General features: G+C 42.7%; 2 protein-coding genes across 2 annotated transcripts; both read right to left on the reverse strand.

Moving 5' to 3' along the window:
• Nucleotides 1-1,762: 1,762 nt before the first annotated feature.
• TMEM165 (transmembrane protein 165) lies at nucleotides 1,763-11,714 on the reverse strand. Its single transcript, XM_035553372.2, has 6 exons — nucleotides 11,413-11,714; nucleotides 10,220-10,445; nucleotides 7,476-7,651; nucleotides 6,485-6,667; nucleotides 3,533-3,638; nucleotides 1,763-2,705 (listed from the first exon to the last, which is right to left on the reverse strand). The coding sequence occupies exons 1-6, from the start codon at nucleotides 11,611-11,613 to the stop codon at nucleotides 2,629-2,631; spliced, it is 969 nt and encodes a 322-aa protein (XP_035409265.1). The 5' UTR covers nucleotides 11,614-11,714; the 3' UTR covers nucleotides 1,763-2,628.
• Nucleotides 11,715-12,157: 443 nt separating this feature from the next.
• SRD5A3 (steroid 5 alpha-reductase 3) lies at nucleotides 12,158-18,804 on the reverse strand. Its single transcript, XM_035549898.2, has 5 exons — nucleotides 18,536-18,804; nucleotides 15,154-15,305; nucleotides 14,543-14,737; nucleotides 13,047-13,169; nucleotides 12,158-12,555 (listed from the first exon to the last, which is right to left on the reverse strand). The coding sequence occupies exons 1-5, from the start codon at nucleotides 18,742-18,744 to the stop codon at nucleotides 12,296-12,298; spliced, it is 939 nt and encodes a 312-aa protein (XP_035405791.1). The 5' UTR covers nucleotides 18,745-18,804; the 3' UTR covers nucleotides 12,158-12,295.
• Between the last annotated feature and the right edge of the window lie 782 nt (nucleotides 18,805-19,586).

Raw genomic sequence — 19,586 nt, forward strand, 5'->3', positions numbered from 1 at the left:
GGCAACATTTAGAAGCTTATGATGCAGACTGCCCTTAAAGGGTAAGCTACCACAGGTGTGGTATCTTTTATATCTATCCATATAGACACACACACACTAAGATGTTACCTGTATCTGGAGCATACTGGAATTTCGGGACGGAACAGTGCCACACACCCCTCCGACGGCAGTGCATTAGTAGGATGAGCAAGCAGTGATGCAAGCTGCCAAAATCCCAGCCCCTGAACCAGCCAAAAACGCAAGCCAGATGGCTGGGGTCTGAGCCAACAGTCGAGGGAGACGGCTGGGGTCTGAGCACTACGAGGCGATGTGGGAGGACAGGGCAGCGAACACAGCGCTGCCAAAAATAAGTTGGGAACTTCGATCACCTTCAGCAGGCTCAGGGACACCATAACGAGGCTGCACCGGATTCTTTGAATTGTGAAGAATTCCAGCAGGCAAGTGACAACATTAAATCACTGTAGTTAGTAGCAACTGCTAAAGTGCCTTTTAAAACTTTTGCTGACTTTTCAGAACCTGTTTAATTTTATAAAAGATTCCTAAGCATAAGTCCATGTTTGTACAAAAAATGAACAAAAAAACAGTAGGACCATTATTCACACTGAACTCTTACCTGCCTATTGTTAGATAGCAGCCAGACAGTGGTCAAAAGCAGTACTTTGCATCACGTACAAGTCTGTAACAGTAAAACGTAAATGCAGAAGTTGCCTAGATGTGTTCTGCAACTTCACATTCACCTCTACAAACACCATGTTAAACAGCTTTGTTTTTCTGTTGGTCATAATTGTTTGAATACCAAAACAGCTTTAAGCAACGCATATAAAGATTGGAAAGTTTCTACATGAGAACACAGCCAGCTAGTTCAGCTTTGTCTTTTGAGCAAGAGTTTTTGGCAGGATGAGCAGCAGCCTGCAGCACCATAATTACTTTACAAACACGCAGTAATCCAGCAGCACCACTTCGGGGTAATAAAACGAGCAGCTGTCCAGCAAGCAGTTAGAAGTTCAGGCTCTTCCCTGCTTTGGGTTCCCTGTTCCTTCCCTGTTTTGACACAACCTGCATGACACATCCCCTGCAGGTATGAGTTTAAACACACTGCCAACAGCACCTTTCCAGGGTGTGGGAGAGAGCAGGCTGCAGTGACTGGCTAATGTTGGGTTCAAACTAAACAACACAGCACATCACCCAGGAACTAACCAGGGCACTGCCAGCACATCCTTCATTCAGGTCAAGGCATGAACATTTCGGCTTGGAGCCTGAAATTGTAACCCATTTTCATGCGGCTGTGCATGAAAGGTAGCAAGCTGCTACAGCCTTGGATTTCCAGCAAGGTGGCACTAAGTGCTGTCTGTCTCTTGGCAGAGAAACCCAAGGGAAGGACTGCTAATGCTCGGTTCTCAAGCTACACATTGAATGGTCAGATCTGCAAGGCTGCATCTTGCTTCAACTTCAGTAAAAGGCAGATTGATACCATTAGAAACCATATCTTCTACTTCACAAGACTGCTACTGAACAGATTTAAGTGGGTTATTTAAGCTATTGGCTCAGAACCCAAACAGGCACTGAAAAGCAGAGAAAAGCACGTTTCAGTAATCCACACATCTTAAGCTGTCAACATTTTTAAAGTCTTTATAACTGGCATTTATAACAGTATCCAAAATAAATTTATAAACTTTCCTAGCCTTAGATATATAACCATTACTTTAACCTTTGTGGCAAGAATTATGGGAACTGTCAAAAACAATACTGAAAATAACTCAAATGGAGACACTATGTTTTATTAATACTCCTCCAGATTACATTTCTATTCCTAAAAAGAAAAATATGAACACATCTAAATCTAAGAATTCCATTATTGTTCAATCCTGGGAATGGAATATCGTTACGTTGGACCATTTCATTATTTTCCACATACCTTAATGTTTTAAAATTCAGAAAAAGGAGAAAAAAAGTCAAATAATAGTAGCTTCAGACAGCTTGCATATCGAACATGGTAGGTTGTTAATCACCAGACACCGATTTCCTGATATAGATCCCTGATTAAGAAGTTTGCCCTCTAAATTAAATTTATAAAATGCTCTGTTGGTGGCTCGGCCACTCAATGGTATAGGAACTGCTCCCAGGCTTCTTGTTGCTTAGATTATCCAGCCTCAGGCACATTCTGGAACCCAAGTCCTCGGAAGAGGGAGTCAGCCGTTTTCTCTTTAATGCTTTGTTAAAGCAATATGGAACAAAACACTTGTGGTCTGCTTCAGAGAAGACTTAAGAACAAGCTCTTGAAGAGAGGTGGAAGTGTGTAACAGAGGAAGAAAAAAAAAAAAAAAAGAAGCCTCAACATTTCTGATGTAGGTCCTCAAAACTCAGCTGAGCCAGGTCCAGCAAACAAGAGAGCCGCGCAAATCCTGCCAAGGGAGCAGGCACCACTGAATATACAACCAGACAGTAAGCAGATCTCCACCGCAGAAGCTGTCCATAAATGCGTCAATCCCACAGATCATTTGCTATAAAAAGTTCAGTGTCTCATCTTCAGTGCTTGTTTAACTCTAATTCTGTACATTATATACAAAACCACACAGGGATAGCTGCTCGATGCTTCCAATCCTTGTTCTTTTGTAGTGATGAACAAATTTAAAAACCAGAGTCTGGACTTATAAATAGTGCAGAAAATGCAAAAGCTAAGAAGACAATGCCTCCTATGATTGTCACTGAAAAGGAAAAATAAACAAAAAAGAAGTTAGACACCGAGAAAGTTAAGTATCTTCCATGACACATTATTTATTTGTAAGATGTCTGATTCCCAAAACAATCTTACTTTACAATTTATGCTGCAAACAGTAGACGTTATTTCTAGCTCAGTGTCAGGATGTCCATGTGCCACCCCCTTGTCTAATTCTATTTACAAGAATATATTTTGGTCCTTAGAAGGAAGCTTTGTTTGACTTGTATTACTTCAGCTCGTGTAAGAGAGGTTGATTCCTACTGTTATTTGGCTATATGGACGAAATTAAGATCCAATATTCTCAAGCTGGAGCAAGTCATCAGTTAAAAGTGATATTAGTGATTAGCATTTTTAGAACAGTTTAACTATATCTAAAGAGACTGTATGAAAACCATTAACTGCTTACAGCGCCACAAGCTGCTGGAGGCTGGGGCAATATCACTGCTTTTGGCCCATTTTACCACTCCAAACAAGCTAATGGGCTAGATGGGTATTTGGTCTAACCTAATAAGGCCATTCCTACAGCCATAGATCCACACTGAGCTTATTTAGAGCACATTAAATCATTGTTAGATTAGTGTCTATCATCTATTACTGCCTTAGCAAAGGAGGCAGAATATGCGTTTCGCCTCTTGCAGATGTTTACCCCACCACCCCCTCACCTTTTCTGGAACTACAGAAAGCACACAGACCCAAACCTCAGAAGGAATTCACAGAAATTTCAAGAAACACTCTTCCCAAGCATGTAACTATTGACATTATAGACATTACCAGCATTAATACATTTCTCAGTTGGAATGTGTTTTCACTTACCAGTCCTCACAGAAATTTTTTGTGCTATCATTCTCCCTCCAATAACTGCTAAACCAGTGCACAGACAGTGTCCCACCGTTCCTCCTACTGCCACGCCATAGGGATCCTGAGGAGAAAAGACAAAAAGGGAAACATCAGTGCAACTGAAAGCCTACTAGTCCCATGACAAGCTCCTACCATGACAGGACCGTAACTTGGCTGCTTGGTTAGGCAGGATGAAGCATGTGGAGCATTCCCTGGTGTTCACTCTGCTCCAGCATCTATCGTTGTGTTAAAGAACAGTAGCAGTATCCTTCAGCTCATGAGACAGGCTTAAATCGAAACGTGACTAATGTGGGATGTTTCAACCAAGAAGCATCTTTAAGTGGTTAAATATAGATCCACAAATGTTTAAGTACAGCAGAGTGATTTAAGTAACCTCTAGAGGTAAGGTGGCAGCTGTTGAGAAACACAATATGCATCAGCTGGACGAACACCAACCTAATTATAAAGAATGGGGAAAAAAATAATTCATGAACTGCAAATGAATGTTTTCAGTAGCTAAAACATTCCAGCTCCTTTGTCCAGATTCACAAGAGTGTGCTCTATACTGCAGCACCCTGCCCCAAAATACAAATCAACTGAAGTGGGGAGTAGGATAAAATTTCGGTCTGGAGGATAACAAACTGCTTTCAAAATGTATTGTCAACAAGTGCTTTCACCTCTTTGCATAATGAGCACCTTCTCACTGCAGTAACAAATCACTACTTAAAGACGTTTGAGATCTGCTTACAAATTGCACAGTTAAGGGCAGCATGTATATTAAAAGCCTCACAGAACAGAAGACTCAGCATTAGAAAGAGAAAACGAATCTTTTAATGACAGATAAAGGCGGCTAGATAAGAGCCTGATTTTCTGCTGCACTAGGGAAAGTGGAGTCAAGTCCTCTGCAAATCTCTCCTGCAGGAAGGAAAGTGAGAATTCCAGCTCGGAGAGCAGAAAAAGCTACTGCCTCCACACGAGGAACACATGAAGCCTCTAACAGAGGAACAGGAAAACTGTCCAGGAGGTGATCTGATGTGAAGAAAACAAACACCAACTGATCAAAAACCAGAAGCTAGTGAGAGAAGCTACAGAGTAGTGGACAAAGAACAGAAAGCTACTGACTAAGAAGCCCAGGAGGGAAGTAGAGCTGAGCCAGCAGAACACACTTCCCTCCATAATTGGAAACAGAATCAAATATTCCTGGAACCCCTCGTTTCTATGCTGTCGGCAGCCCTCTAGCAAAAGGTGGATCATGCCCTCCCTCTACCCCATTCCTGACTGCGGTCCCTGGAGATAGTAGTTTATGACTTCCATTAGTGTAGTATCTTCAGTAGCAGAAATGCTCAGATACTGCCAAGAAAGTCAGTCTAACATGATGGGATAGAATTTCTTTGGTTTCCCTTTCAAACACTTAGACTGATGAACATTTCCTATATGCAGAAAACTATTAAGGTGTTAAATGAAGTTCTTAAGGACTCTTTTCAGGATTAGGTTCATTAAGACAGACTTAAATCTTTCTCCTGTTTTATGCACTGACACAGTTTAAATTATGACTTTTCTTCCCCCTCCAAAGGAACCCTGTTTCACTCGTGACAGGATGGACGCTACTCACTTAATGAGCAGCCAGAGTATTTTGCTTTCAGTTCATTGGAGAATGTATGTTCACAGCTGATTTACCACACTACTCACAATCTCTATAATTTTTTTCCTCGTAAGCATTTCTGTAATACTTCTACTGTATATCTTAGTACTTTACAAAGAATTCACCTGAATACATTATGAAAGGGGTATAAAAACGATCCCACAGATAACATAAGAAGAGATCCAGATCACAATCATTCACTGGTTTTGAAAGCCATGATTAAGACATCTCAAATTCATTTTTGTAGTACTTGTTTTCATGCCACTTATAAAAAGACTTTATAGGTTAAAAGCTCAACATCCACAGACTTTAGTTGCAATGCTCAGCACCTTCACAAATCACACCAGAGTCCAATGGACACTTCCTAATAGGGTGGTCAGAAAAATGCAAAAGAGAGTTCAACAACTACCTGTGACAGGATGGGCTTAAGCAACTTACCCAACACTTTATAAAAACTTTGGCAGAGGCAGTAGTAATAATTCCTAATTTCCCCAAGATGGCATGTAGCTGCCTGAACAATGAGATCATCCTCTGCTGTTCCCTGCCTCATTAACTCTAAGCACCTTCCCTACACTGCAGTAAAGGCAAGAGGTTCCTACAGATTATAGCCTCTTTCATTACACAGCCCCAAGAGAAGGTCTGAGAGTCTGCTGAAAGAAGCATGAGTCCTAGGAAAAAAAAGTAAATCATTTCAATGAATAGAGAGAGCACAGGCAAACTATTTGAGTTTATTAAAAGGCTGACTATAAGCCTTGATTTTCCTATAAGTGTATTACAGTTACATACATTCTGATCATCATGCTGAGTATCATTTCATTTACAGTATTACTGTAAAGCTGTTTGGAATTTTAGTTCTGTACACCATAACAAATTCATTTATTTCTTTTTTAAAAAGTATCTTTTTAACAGTTTTAAGTTTGCTATGAGGAAGGTCTCCTTTTAAAGCTACTGTGTTAAAGCTGTATGATCTCACAGATCAAAGAAAGACGTTCTGTAACATCTCTTTCTACATGATACCAAGTAACAACTGTATTCAGCTGCATGATATAAAACAACTACTTTCAGAAATGCCTGTTCAGTCCTAATCATGCGACAATAGCTCTAATGATATGCAGAGCCTCGACGCCTTTATTTTCAGGTCTCCCTCAGCACAGCTGTGACATTAATGCACAATAAAGCAGCAGGTGTGACTCTGACACCTCCTGCAAGGATATTTTGTCTGCCCCCACTAATCTGCAAGCAACCCAAAGACAGCAAAAGCACAGGGGGCATTCTGCAACACTCACCTCTCTGGCTGCCAAGACAATGGTTGTTAATTGGGAACGATCACCCCATTCTGCTAGAAATGTTAAAGTAAAAGCTTGAACAAAGATTGGAGAAATAAAATGTAGCCATTTCTTCTGAGGTATAGTGGTGCTTGACCCTGTTTCCACATCCCCTGGGCCATTTAACAGTTTAGTTCTCTGAAGCTGTAGAGGACAAGGGGAAAAAAACAATATATATGATTAGAAATATCAACTAAATAACCTAAATGAAATACTGAAACTGTAAAGCTAGTAATTTAATATCTGGAATGCTATTACCACTGACTGAGCATTAGCAACATATTATTTATATTAGACAGCATTTTAAAATGCTTATTATACACACAAATATATCTGTAATCACCTCTAACTTCCACTTGTTGTCCATCTTAAAGCTCGTAACTGCTGTGCGAGTACACCAGGAACAATACCTGACTTCAAACTATAGATTCGTTCCTGTTCCAAAGCAGGTACAACAACCTGACAGGTACAGACACCACTTCAAAAGTGGTGGCTCTCAAATTAGGATTTGATAAAATTGACAAAAAAAAATCTTAACAGAAATAATATTAATATTCCACACCATTCCTTAGAAGTGGACCAGTTTATTTATAAAGTTATTATAAAAGAGACCTTTGCTGCAGCATCACAAACCTCAATGCTATTTTACCTGACCGTGAAAGTTACGAAAGAGCAACTGTTCATGCCCTCTGTCTGCTAGCACATGCCTTTTTAAAAAATGGGCTCTCTGGAGAAAACCCCTTTTCTCCACAGAAGTAGGATATGCCACAGAACCAGAATCATCTGCTGAAACAGCCTCCTGAGGCCCACTTCTGTCCAGCTGGCCACACATGTGCTGTGCAGACTCTCACTAATCCCACACATGGCTGAACACCCCAAACACACTGCTGTTCCGCAAATGGAAAGCTGTAACTGTTTCGTTAGCCATAATTCACAGACAGTTTTGACTTACTTCCTCATCTTTTTTCTTAATTTCTGCTTGAACTTCCTCCAGCTCTTCCTGACCCTCATCCGGACTCATTTTCAAGCCTTCTCGAAGCATTCGTACGCCAAAAATTGCAAACAGCGCAGTTGACACATAGTATGTGTACACACGAGGAATAACTGTTGTGGCATAGCCAAACAAAACTGAAAGAAAACAAATGTGTATTTTCAAAATTAAGCATAAATATCATTATTTTTCCCATACCTAAAAAATGCTCACTAGCAAAGTCTGAGATTCAAGTTTCCACTGATAAACAAATGCTTTAAAAAAAAAAAGTTTCGTATCATTTCCTATTTTTGCAAGACAACAACACTCTAGAAACTCCAGCTGTCACTGGTCATACTAGAGACTGAGGTCTATTAACACAGAGACGAGGTACACAAAGTTGATGTGCTGCTTTTCAAAAGAGTCAGTCCAAGCAAAATTATCTTTCCACTTAAGGTCTACACAAATCCTGCTTTTCTCCAAGCAGGCCAAGAGATTTCATTTATCACCATGTTAGATTAGTCATGGTATACACTACCAGTTAAATCTTTATATATATATGGCTACATGTTGGATGGCATCTCTTTGCAATCGCTTTTTATTTCAGACCTGTCTTATTTATCAGATAAAGTCAGAATAAGATATATTCTTATTTATTAGACAAACCTTATTCTTATTTATTAGACAAACCTGCAAATAATCCGGTTGCCTGAATTCACTCATTTCTCCTTTTGCGAAGTGCAAATACCTACACGTTACTATTCCTCTCTCCCCTACACTCCCCATAAACATGCAAGGTGACAAAATTCAATTGTCCTTTAGTATAAAAGCACTGATCCCACTCAAAGACTAAAGAACATCTCCACAGATCATCTCAGAGCATCTACTTTTATGGGTATCGAAGGTGATCAAACCATGCCAAAACTAGCTCTCAAAAAGAAGAAATGTGCATTCAGGCACTGTGGACATAAAAGGCCTGTGTAAATAAGAGGAAACAGCTGTTTGGACCACGCACACAAAATTAATTGTCTCTGCTGTTTTACTGCACGTGCAGCTACATGGAAGCGTATTACATGCCACCTTAGTTCAAAAACAGGTTCAGAAGTTACTACACAACCTGAAAGTTAATCCATCCACACTGCCTCTAACCCTAGTATGACTATCAGACCAAAATAAAGTTAGGCTGTACTATCAGTGATCACAGTACATACACATATGAATAAGAACGTGGTAAGTTCCATAGCCAAATAAACAGAAGAATTTCAACTAAACTTGTTTTTAAAGACTGAAAATACTGTATTAAAGCCATGAAAAGAACTACACAGAAAGATGGTTTTAGCATTAATTACCATACACAAAGCACAAAAACAATGAAATAATCAGAATGGTAAGGCAGCTTGTTACGTCACAAGGGTAAAAATGCTTCTAAGCACAGCTTGGAATAAAAAAAACAAACCCACACACTTATTATTTGGAGCTAGTGAGTTTAAATGAGCAGGATTTCATGAAATCTAGGTAGGAAAAAACAGAAACAAAACAAAAGCCAGGAAGTTCTAAACACAGCTCGCTGTGTTTGTGAGAAACAAGGGCAGAGAGAGGGAAGAAAGGCAGCTCCTGTCTGAATAGAAAAAAACAGTTGGGAACCCCTAAACTAGGGAAGAAATTAGAAATGGAAGCTTTCATGGAAAAGCATCAAGAAAGGAAGATTCGAAGGAAGACTTGATATACAAAAAGGGAGGGCTGTAATGGGCAGATGGCAGAGAGAGCTCACAAGATACACACGGTGCACCATCACCTATGATACTAAATAAAGTTAAATGAAGCAAGCAGTGCAGCAGTGGAACAATGCTCAGAGAACGTTGTGACTAATAGCAGAGACTCTCATAATGCTGCCATTACACACTGCGAATGGAAACTGCTCTAAGACCGCAATGGTAATTGCAGCAATGCATACAGCAACACAGAGCAGTGCCTATACATCTGGAAAATGGAGAGAGGCCTGAAACCAGTTCATAGGCTGTCTCCAGAGTGTATAAACCAAAGAACACTACTTAAAGTATTTCTGTAATAGGCATATTTAGAAATGAGCACGTATACAACAAACTACATGCTGCATCTGATATACCTGAAGGCTGCTCCATTTTATAATTACAGCTATGTAAGCACCCAGAGCTACTTGTTCCGCAAGTGCCATTTGACACCTCGCTTCCCCTCCAGCTCTTTGCTCTGTCAGTACCGTGCACCGCAAAGGATCAGGACAGAATGTAATCTTCCACTTGCACAGCTTCCAACCAGCTACACATACGAGGATACAAGGCAGCTGAGGGAAATCTGGCATCGTGTTAAGAATCTTTCACCTTAGGAGGAAAAAAAGTCACCCCTACACTCTCTTTAGATGTACTAATTTAATAGGAGCTAAAAATAGAAAGGAATATAGTAGCACAAAACCCAAGGAAGTACTTTAGGCTTCCAATTCCACTCCTTTTCCTTATGTGCATATATATATGTCTAGGGAGTATAAACACCTAATTAGAGTTATGAACCTAAATACTTGATTTGAGCTACAGCCCCCTGAAAACCCTTCAGAAACTCCTCAAAACAGAAAGATACCTCCACAAACAGCATATACCTACTACCTTCAATTTAATTTCAGTTAAGATGTATTGATAAATACATACTTATCCTGTACATTTTAATAGACAAACCAAAACACTATGAGGGCTAACCTGATAAACATGTCATCAGTCCTAAGGCAAGCATAGCACCAGCCAGGACAGTCAAACGGTTGTACCGCATCGCCATGATGGCTGCAATGAAGAAGGTCTTATCCCCCAGCTCCGATACAATGATGACTGATATAGCTGCCACAAATGCATGAATAAAGCCCAAATTAGTCTTGTCAGGTGACTCTTCATTGACGAGATGAACTGGAGCAACAGACGAGGACCCTTTCTGTAAGGGAGAGACAAAACAAAACGAAGACGGGTTAACTAGGCTTGAACATCTGATTCCTGGAAGTACTGAGCTCGGTATTTCTCCTGCCGTATCATACAGCCTAGGGTGGCATTGCAAGCGTGCACCTTTCGTGCAGCATTAATTATCATTAACACGTTACTGGTGGTCACCTACCTTGGACTAAGAGTCAGTCTCTCAGCCAGAAGATCCTGCTCTGATTACTAAGGCAGTACTTCAGCACGCAGGCTATTACCACTGCCACAGGGAAACAAGGGGAAAGCAGCTTTAGCTCAGCTCCAGTATTGCTGTCTTTACAGTGCGTGCCTATTTACGTTATGATGCTCGACCAAACAAGCAATTTTTGGATACAAATAGTAAGAATTAAACTTATCAAGCAGATATTGAGCAATTATGATAGCTTAGGAGAAACATGAAGTCCTCTGAATGTTTGTCAGGATCACTTTCTTCTCTTGCTGAACCCGAGCATCTCAACCACATTAACATTTTATGCAAGTTTGCATAAACTTTTTTTGGTGTATTTTGTTTCTTGAAAACCATGTCTCAGACTTCCCAGGGGCTAAACCTGACCAGCACGTTCCAGATTCTCCTTAATAATTAGTGTTTACTTTAAGAAGATTGAGATACCTAACATCAAAAGCAGGACCCAAAACAAGGAGGCTGATGTTCACGTTTGACCAGAGGCGGCCGAGAAAGTTAACACATGCACGCACAGGGACAGATCGCAGCGTGACAGAATTTCTGTGCTTTTAACAGCGCTGTACATTTTCGGGTTTGATTTTTAAACTTTTCATCCATCATGCATCGAGCGGTGCGTATGCAACTTCCCCCCTCTGTGCGTGATCATCTGTCTGAGGAATCCCCTGACCGTTAGGTTTCTCCTAACGGCCCCCCGGATTATTTTCTGTCAGGATTTAAAATCCGTCCCCCCACCCCAACGCCTCACCTCGGCTCCCTGCGCTGCTTCCTGCGCCGCCGGCACCTTGTTGCGGCCGGGCTCCTCCTCGGGCGCCGCCAGTAGCCCGCCGGGCGCCGCCAGCAGCACGAGCAGCGCCAGGGCGGCCGGGGCCGGCCGCGGAGCCGGAGTCGGGCCCGGACGCAGGGGCCGGGGCCGTCCCGGCGCGGAGCGCGGCGCCGCGGAGCCCATGGCGGCCGAGGCCCGGCGCGGCGCTGCTGCGGGCCTCTTAAAGGCGCCGCGTCACCGGCAGCGCCGAGCGGCCCAACCGCCGCCCGCAACGGCCGCGCCCCGAGGGAGGGAGGGGCTGCGCCGGGCCCCGCCCCCGTCCCCTCAGCCAGGTTCCCTCACGGGGAGGGCGCCCCGAGAACGCCCACAAACGGAGAAAAACGGAATAAAAATGCGCCTGAGTACCTCAAGAGGCACGAAATACGGCTCAAATGATTCCCCCGCACCCGCCCTTCTCTTCACGGTTTTCACGTAGATAAATATTTTCACTTACCACACAACAAGAAATGTTTTATGTGCAACATGTAATTATAAAATAGAAAAGACTCAATTAGCATCTCTCCAGTTTTAATTAAGGTCTTCACTAAGCCTCTTCATATCTTGCACGATATACATATATACCTTACTCCTCAATTTTAATTAAGGTCTTCAGTAAACCTCTTCATGGCTTGCATGATATACATATATACCTTACATCTCCCCACAAAAATAAGCAACACACACCAGATTATCATAAAAATCATCAGCTTTTAATTTCAGAATTAGAAAAATGTGCAATTTTACCGTGGCTTTATTAAAATGTAAATTGCTCACTCCCTCATTGAAAACATTTCCAGTCTGTAAAAAATACTTTAGAAGACACATTTTAAAAAACAAATGGTACAAATGCTTTCCGATGCTTTGGGTAGGAGGTGAATTTTTTCTGGTAGAACTCGTGACACAGAACAGCAGCCAGCGCCTGGTTGAAAAGAACGTACATGACTACAAACCACCAGGTCACATTGTCAAGTCCAAGTGTGATGGCCATAGACACGTATATGAGGAGTTCTGCAAAATAATGAGGGCAAGAAACTCTTTCGAACCAGTCTCCAAAAGGTATACTGTGGCTCAGACTTATGACCTTTCCTGCAAGCAAACGGAAAGAAGTAAGTTAAGAACAATATCCATTAAACAATTTTTTCTACTCACAATTACAGAACAACACGCTCATTAAAATTATCATCATGCAGCTCCATCTGATCTCTCAGCTTTGTACTTCTCAATGAAATAAGGTATCACCTCTGGCTGTTTGCATAAATACAGTGTAAGGAAGCCTGTTTTTAACCCCCATGGAAAAAGAAGTGACATCTCAGAGGAGTGACACAAGTCCTAAGCGTGGCTGTTTGTCTGTCTTTAGGATAGCATAAGCCAGACCTTCGAATTAAGCTCTGAACATTCAAGCTGCCCGATCTCTTCTCCAAACAGCTTCACTTAACCTAGTGAAAGTCTTACAAAGGCTCCCACACTACAGTTACTAAAAAATACTGTTTTTAAGGTGTTAGAAGCTACAGAAGCCTATCGGAACAACCAGGAAAAAAGTAGGGAAGTAAATGGCTCAGAGAAATGAAACACCTTACCTGATTTACTTTTTCTAAGATTAGCTAGAATCACAAGACATCTGTGCTGGTGAAGAGAGGCCCAAATGTACACCGCAATTCCTACGACGTGATACCAGCAGATCTGCACGGAACTTTCTTTTCCTAAATGAAATATGCTTCATTAATAAAAAGCCAGTAAATACCTTCCCAAGCACTGTCCCAAAACACTGCATGCCTATTTTGTACATTATTGTCTTACAAAACTCTAGTAGTGAGCCTCTAATTACTTGGAAGATGCTTTTGAGTCCTGTGTGATTTAAGTACTCAGCTACTAGTTCCTTTCCTTTAACTGCTCTACACTAAAAATATCAAAGACCTAGTTTTTAATCCAGTAGCTTGAAGTATACTATTACATATAACTGATACGTAATTTGCAGTCAAAAACCTCAGTATTCAACTTTGTTTATAATTCTTACCATTCTAACAAAAGATGTTGTCATGTCTCAGGTCAACACATAAGTACACTTGTACGTCTTGTTCACAGGGATTGGTATACATAGATACATTCACCTATCCACACACTGTAAAACACTTAAACCATCAAAAACACTGTATTAAGGATCAGGTCCAATGTACATGTCAATATACCATCTCTGAGAATCTACAAGATGAGAAAAGTAGAAAATGTGTGCAGATGAAAAAAGATTTTATCTACTCATAGATGACCTGAAGGTTGTTTTTACAAATAACCAGATTAAACAGGAGCTGATGTGATTGGAAGTGGTTAAAAACTTCACTAAAGTTACATACTTGGTAACAACCACTTTCCATAAATCAGTCATGGAAGAAGTGCTACAGCCAGTGGAAGTGTTGCAGCTCATGGTTTATCTCTGCAGAGGAGCAAATAGCAGTTGAGTTGGGAGACTCAGTGGAATGCATTGGCAGACATAGGTCATATAATTCAAATTACTGCTGTATTAATGCAGACATAACAGCACCAAGGGAAAGATGACACTGACTGATGTAAGGCAGAGCAGTGGGGAATTCTCAGTGGAAGGCAAAGGAGTTGGCCAAGACGGTCCCAACTCAGTAGGCCCACCTACTAGGAAAGCCTACAGCAAAAAAGCGAACTCCATTTTGACAACTGGAGTTGTGTAGTGGTATTTGAGAACCGGCACCAATTATTTTCTTTCTTAAAGCAAATGGGTCTTAATGGCAAAACTGACCTGTAATGCTCCTGAAAGTATTATCTACCATGAGATGGAACAACAGTGAATTTCAGGGAACAACAGTGGCGGTTAACATAAAAATGAGTAAGCAAGCGAGCGTGAGTCTGTGTGAGTAATACCAGTTGATTATTATGCAACATACTGAAGTGCAGTTACTTTGGACTATGCCAGTAAGTTATTTTTACTTCTCACCAATTAACACGCTTCTCACACAAGCCCTCTATGAAATCAAGTGAACCGTTTGCCACAATGGAAAGAAAAGGGAGCAAAAAATGCAACGTTGGTAATAACTGAGCAGGTACTTACCATGCCTGACATTAATAGGCACTTGCCATAGCACAGTTGTGCCAAGAACAATGTAGTAACCAAGTCCAAAGCAATACTGCACGATATGAATGACGCCGTTGGAAAACACACTGGTACAGAGGCACTCTGCAAGTCTTCGAAAGCTATGCAGCCAAAGGAGCAGGAGAACCAAGAGTGCAGAGAAGTGTTCGCTATCTGCTTGGAAATGAAAAATAGTGATTTAGGGATAGCTAGGACCAATTTTACCCCTTCAAAAGAGCTGATTTTCCCCTCCCCACAGCAAAATCTTATCCTCTTTTTAAACTAACCTAGCACTTGGAAAAATATTTGCACATCTGAGGCACTGCTGACCACAGTGATTGCACAAGATTACATCTAGAAGGTAAAAATGGCCCTTCCAACTAAAATGAGTGCTGAAAGCTATTTATATTTGTAAATTAGAATGATTTCTACCTTAATGACAAAGGGACTTGGTACTCCAGGAACGTCACCTGGAGCCTAGTTTAAGAGCAGCTGATGAAGTAGCACAAAAAGAATACTTATCCAGCAAAGGATGGTAGTGCAGTTTTGTAATATTTATATGGCTGCTTCACAATAGCTGGAATACTTGCCTGTGTTCTGGTTCTGCAAATCTCTGCCAAAAGCACTGTGCAAGCGCTGAATCCATGGTGGGAGTACTGCTCCGAGGAACTCAGCTTGGAAAAGCTCGATCAGCAGAAAGCCATTCCAGAGTACAGAAACTATATAGAAATGAGTAAACCACCTGTGGGAACAAAAATCATCTTCATTAAACTTAATGTTCTCATTATTCCTTAGTTGGACATGTAGCTGCAGGACATGCTCGTCTGATGGTCAGTGCGTGCCTTTTCGTCTCACCAATCAATGAGCAGAGAACTCAGGACTCAGCTGTACCAAGCAGGCGTAAGCCTAGCATGCCTCCCTTAAATGCTGCCTGAAACAACAGGCAGCATATGTCTAACTTAGTTGACCTCGGCAACTGTAGCTACACCAAGAGAAGGTGTAAACCCATGCATTGCAAAGATATTCCTCAATGCTTACAAATAATCATGATTTACACAAATTTTCTTCATAGTTTATACCACTGAAAGCACATCTGAAATGATTTTCTGGGCATTTCCATGCTGTTGCTCAACAGCAATACAGAAGCCAAGTCAGAAGCCAGCAAGTTTCCTTGCACACTCCAGAACAACTTGACCATCGCGGCTGGTGAGCTTTCAACAATCTCAACTATTCTGGGGATGTGTCTGACCTACAGAGCAATCCAACACTACAGTAACTACGTGTCAACCCTCAAGGAGAAAGGAATTTTATGCGTTTGCCAAACCAACCTGAAATGAATCAGAACATTTGACAAGATGGAATAGCAAAGTTTAAAAAAGTCTGGGCTAGTGAAAATACAATGCTTGTTTGGAAATAAGATGCAGATGAGTGGAAATAGAAAATGTCTCAAGAGTTAGTTTCAGGATCTTCTGTCCTCATTCAGCCAGCAGGGTTACAGGTTCAATACTGCAGTAACAGAATTGCTTCGTAGATGTTGAGAGCCTGAGACCAATTCACCGAAAAAGCCACGTTCTTCAGATTGCATCTTCCCTAAGAAGAGGTGGTTAGAAACTTGTTGAAGAAAGGTCAACTCAAATGAGACCCTACCTCAAGAATACCATACCTTGCAATACACCGCACCTAAACCAAAGCTTTTATGAACCCTTCTTTTTGCTGTGAATACCGCACAGCCTAAATGCATCTGTGGGAATTTTCTGGGACCAGAAGCTTGATAACCAAGATATGACAATATAACCCTTCCATGAATAATATGTTGTGTCACAAAACCTTTTTAAATATTTGTTTTGAAAGCTACATATGTAAACTATGCTAGTGATAACAAAGTTATGTCAGGGATGATCAGGTCTTTGGGTTAAGCAGCACCCCAATCCTGTCCTTCTGGACTTGCAAGCTCCTGTCATGCCTACGTTCAAGTCAAAGGCTAGTTCTGGTCAAGAATCTCAGGTGATCAAAGCAATGAGATCCCAGTAACGTATAAAAAGCTTGAGAGGTGGGGATTTTTCCCCCATTTCCCTCTCTTATCCTATTAAAAATATCTATTAAGAAGTCTTCACAGGAGAAGTCTTCTCCTTCGTTTGTTTCAGCATCTGTTTCAGGAAAATATGTGTTTGGTTAACACAACAGTTCTTTTGCCTTGTTAGACTGTTCATGCAGCGCTCAGATACTTATATTAACACGCTATTATCAGTATCCTGTGGTATATTTTATCAAGAAAGCCTGAAGGTAGAAGACAACAACAGACTTGATGATCCTTGTGGGTCCCTTCCAACTCTGAATATTCTATGATCAAGAATTGATTTCAGAAAGCAATCCCACAGTATGTTTGCATAGCCACATTTACACTCAGGTGGCCAAACTTCCAGGTCCCTGCTCTAGTCTTGCTGGAAGGTTTGTACAGATACTGCATGAGACTGGGGTTCAAGAGAGTAGGCTTTTATTCCAATTTGGGGCATATGGACCCTGCATGATTAAAATCTCATAGAATCATAGAATATCCCAAGTTGGAAGGGACCCATAAGGATCATCAAGTCCAACTCCTGGCACCACACAGGTCTGCCCAAAAGTTTAGACCATGTGACTAAGTGCACAGTCCAATCTCTTCTTAAATTCAGACAGGCTTGGTGCAGTGACTACTTCACTGGGGAGCCTGTTCCAGTGTGCGACCACCCTCCCGGTGAAGAACCTCTTCCTGATGTCTAGCCTAAACTTCCCCTGCCTCAGCTTAACACCGTTCCCACGGGTCCTGTCACTGGTGATAACGGAGAACAGGTCACCTGCCTCTCCACTCCCCCTCGCGAGGAAGTTGTAGACCGCGATGAGGTCCCCCCTCAGCCTCCTCTTCTCCAGGCTCAACAGGCCCAGTGACCTCAGCCGCTCCTCATGTGTCTTCCCCTCTAGGCCCTTCACCATCTTCATCGCCCTCCTCTGGACACTCTCCAACAGTTTCACATCCTTTTTGTACTGTGGTGCCCAGAACTGCACACAGTACTCGAGGTGAGGCCGCACCAGCGCAGAGTAGAGCAGGACAATCACTTCCCTCGACCGACTAGCGATGCCGTGCTCGATGCACCCCAGGATACGGCTGGCCCTCCTGGCTGCCAGGGCACACTGCTGGCTCATATTCAACTTGCTGTCAACCACAACCCCCAGATCCCTCTCTGCGGGGCTGCTCTCCAGCGTCTCGTCGCCCAGTCTGTACGTATAGCCAGGACATCTCTATGTTCCTTATCCATAAACAGAGAATAATAATTTCTCAAAAAACTGAGGCTAACTCTGTAAAAATAAGTGTGCTCCTTAGAAGCCATTAAACACTGAGGCAGACAGAGAGTAAACATATAATGCATTTTCAGAATCATTCAGTTTACATCTGAGATTTCAGCAAGCCTGATCTGAAGCAGAGTTTTACACATCCTTCTGCTCAAAGTCTTTTCCAAAACAATTGTATGCTAGTACAATGTGCTTCTTTCTGTCTGCTGACTCGTCAACAAGTTCTGCTCTGCAGTAAAGGATTTTCAGAGCCTCACAGAAGATCAGCATCCCATGAGAACGTATGTACTTAGCCATATTATAGCATCTGTGGGCAGCTTCCCAGTACGCCTGAAAAGGACATAAACAAACTTAGGCTTCTAATAATATCCTGAGTATTAACACTCCATTTTGCATATCTTATTTTGTGGTTAATTGAAATAGATGTTGCATAAGGCACATAGCATTCACGCAATAGGAGAAAACACAGCATTTCACTGCGTACTGAACTACTTCCCTAAGCCTGTGCCCTATCTCTCCTGCGACCTGTAACACCCCCCTACACCCGCAGCCCCCACAAGGAGCACGGCAGAAGCCCCCGAGGGGCTTTCAGCAGCCACCACACCGCCCGCAGCCCCGGCACGGCCCCGCCGCCTCCCCGCTCACCTCTTGGGCACCTGGAAGCGGCGCAGCCAGGCGGGGCGCTGCCCGCCGCCGCTCTTGGTCTTCCCGTAGCGGATGAGGTCCTGGAAGAGGCCCGAGGCGGTGCCGCCGCCACCACCGCCAGGCCGCCTCGCCTGGGCCCGGTGCAGCAGCTGCGCCGCCAGGAAGGCGGCGGCCAGCAGCGCCCAGGCGGCGCCCAGCCCCGCCGGCATGGCCCCGGCTCCCCGGCCCTCCCCGCTCCGCCCACCGGCACGGCGCGGCTCGGCCCAGCGCGGCCTGTTTTAGGCGGATAGCGCCATTTTCGTCGGTCCGTGACTGAAATGAGTGCTGGGGGAATGCGGGCTGGCCGTGAGGCTGCAGTGTGCCGTGGTGGCCAACAGGGTCAAGGGCGTGCTGCTTAGCCTGGAAAAGAGAAGACTGAGGGGAGGAGACCTCATCAACGTATATAAATATCTGAGGGGACGGTGTCGAGAGGATGGAGCCGGTCTCCTTTCAGTTTTTACCAGCAACAGGACGAGAGGCAACAGGCACAAACTGAAGCACTGGAGGTTTCAGCTGAATATGAGGAAACACTTTGCTGTGAGGGTGACAGAGCACTGCCATAGGTTGCCCAGAGAGGTTGTGGAGTCTGCTTCTCTGGAGATATTCAAAACCCGCCTGGATGCCACCCTGTGCAGGTGATCCTGCTCGGCAGGGGCGTTGGACCAGATGATCTTCAGAAGTCCCTTCCAACCTCAACTATTCTTCGATTCTGTAGTTCTGTGAAAAGCCTTTCCTTGCCTTTCTTTCATTCTGAGAAACCAAGACATCAGAACAGCTTGGCACCACAGGGAAACAGCTCCCTTTCGCCCCGAAGATGGCCTGCCCACACCCCTCTGTGCATCCCTCTTTTTGTCACTCTGGTATTATCTGGAGTAAAGTAACAAGTCAGTAAGAAATTGCTGAACAATATTTCAAGGCCTTTAAATACAGAGCAACCTAATTTTCTTTGTCTTTAGTGCTAGCCTAATTTTTCAGTCTTTAGTGCTACTCCAAACCATCCTAAAGTCAATAA

The sequence above is a fragment of the Cygnus atratus genome, chromosome 4 (assembly GCF_013377495.2).
Source record: "Cygnus atratus isolate AKBS03 ecotype Queensland, Australia chromosome 4, CAtr_DNAZoo_HiC_assembly, whole genome shotgun sequence".
Classification (NCBI taxonomy): domain Eukaryota; kingdom Metazoa; phylum Chordata; class Aves; order Anseriformes; family Anatidae; genus Cygnus; species Cygnus atratus.

Coding starts and splice junctions, on each gene's coding strand:
- TMEM165 (XM_035553372.2), bottom strand. CDS start 11,613: ATGGGCTCCGCGGCGCCGCGCTCCGCGCCGGGACGGCCCCGGCCCCTG. Junction 10,446..11,412: donor AAGCAGCGCAGGGAGCCGAG/GTGAGGCGTTGG, acceptor TCTCCCTTACAG/AAAGGGTCCTCGTCTGTTGC. Junction 7,652..10,219: donor ACTGATGACATGTTTATCAG/GTTAGCCCTCAT, acceptor GTTTTCTTTCAG/TTTTGTTTGGCTATGCCACA.
- SRD5A3 (XM_035549898.2), bottom strand. CDS start 18,744: ATGCCGGCGGGGCTGGGCGCCGCCTGGGCGCTGCTGGCCGCCGCCTTC. Junction 15,306..18,535: donor CGCTTCCAGGTGCCCAAGAG/GTGAGCGGGGAG, acceptor TTGTTCCCACAG/GTGGTTTACTCATTTCTATA. Junction 12,556..13,046: donor TCTTAGAAAAAGTAAATCAG/GTAAGGTGTTTC, acceptor GTTTGCTTGCAG/GAAAGGTCATAAGTCTGAGC.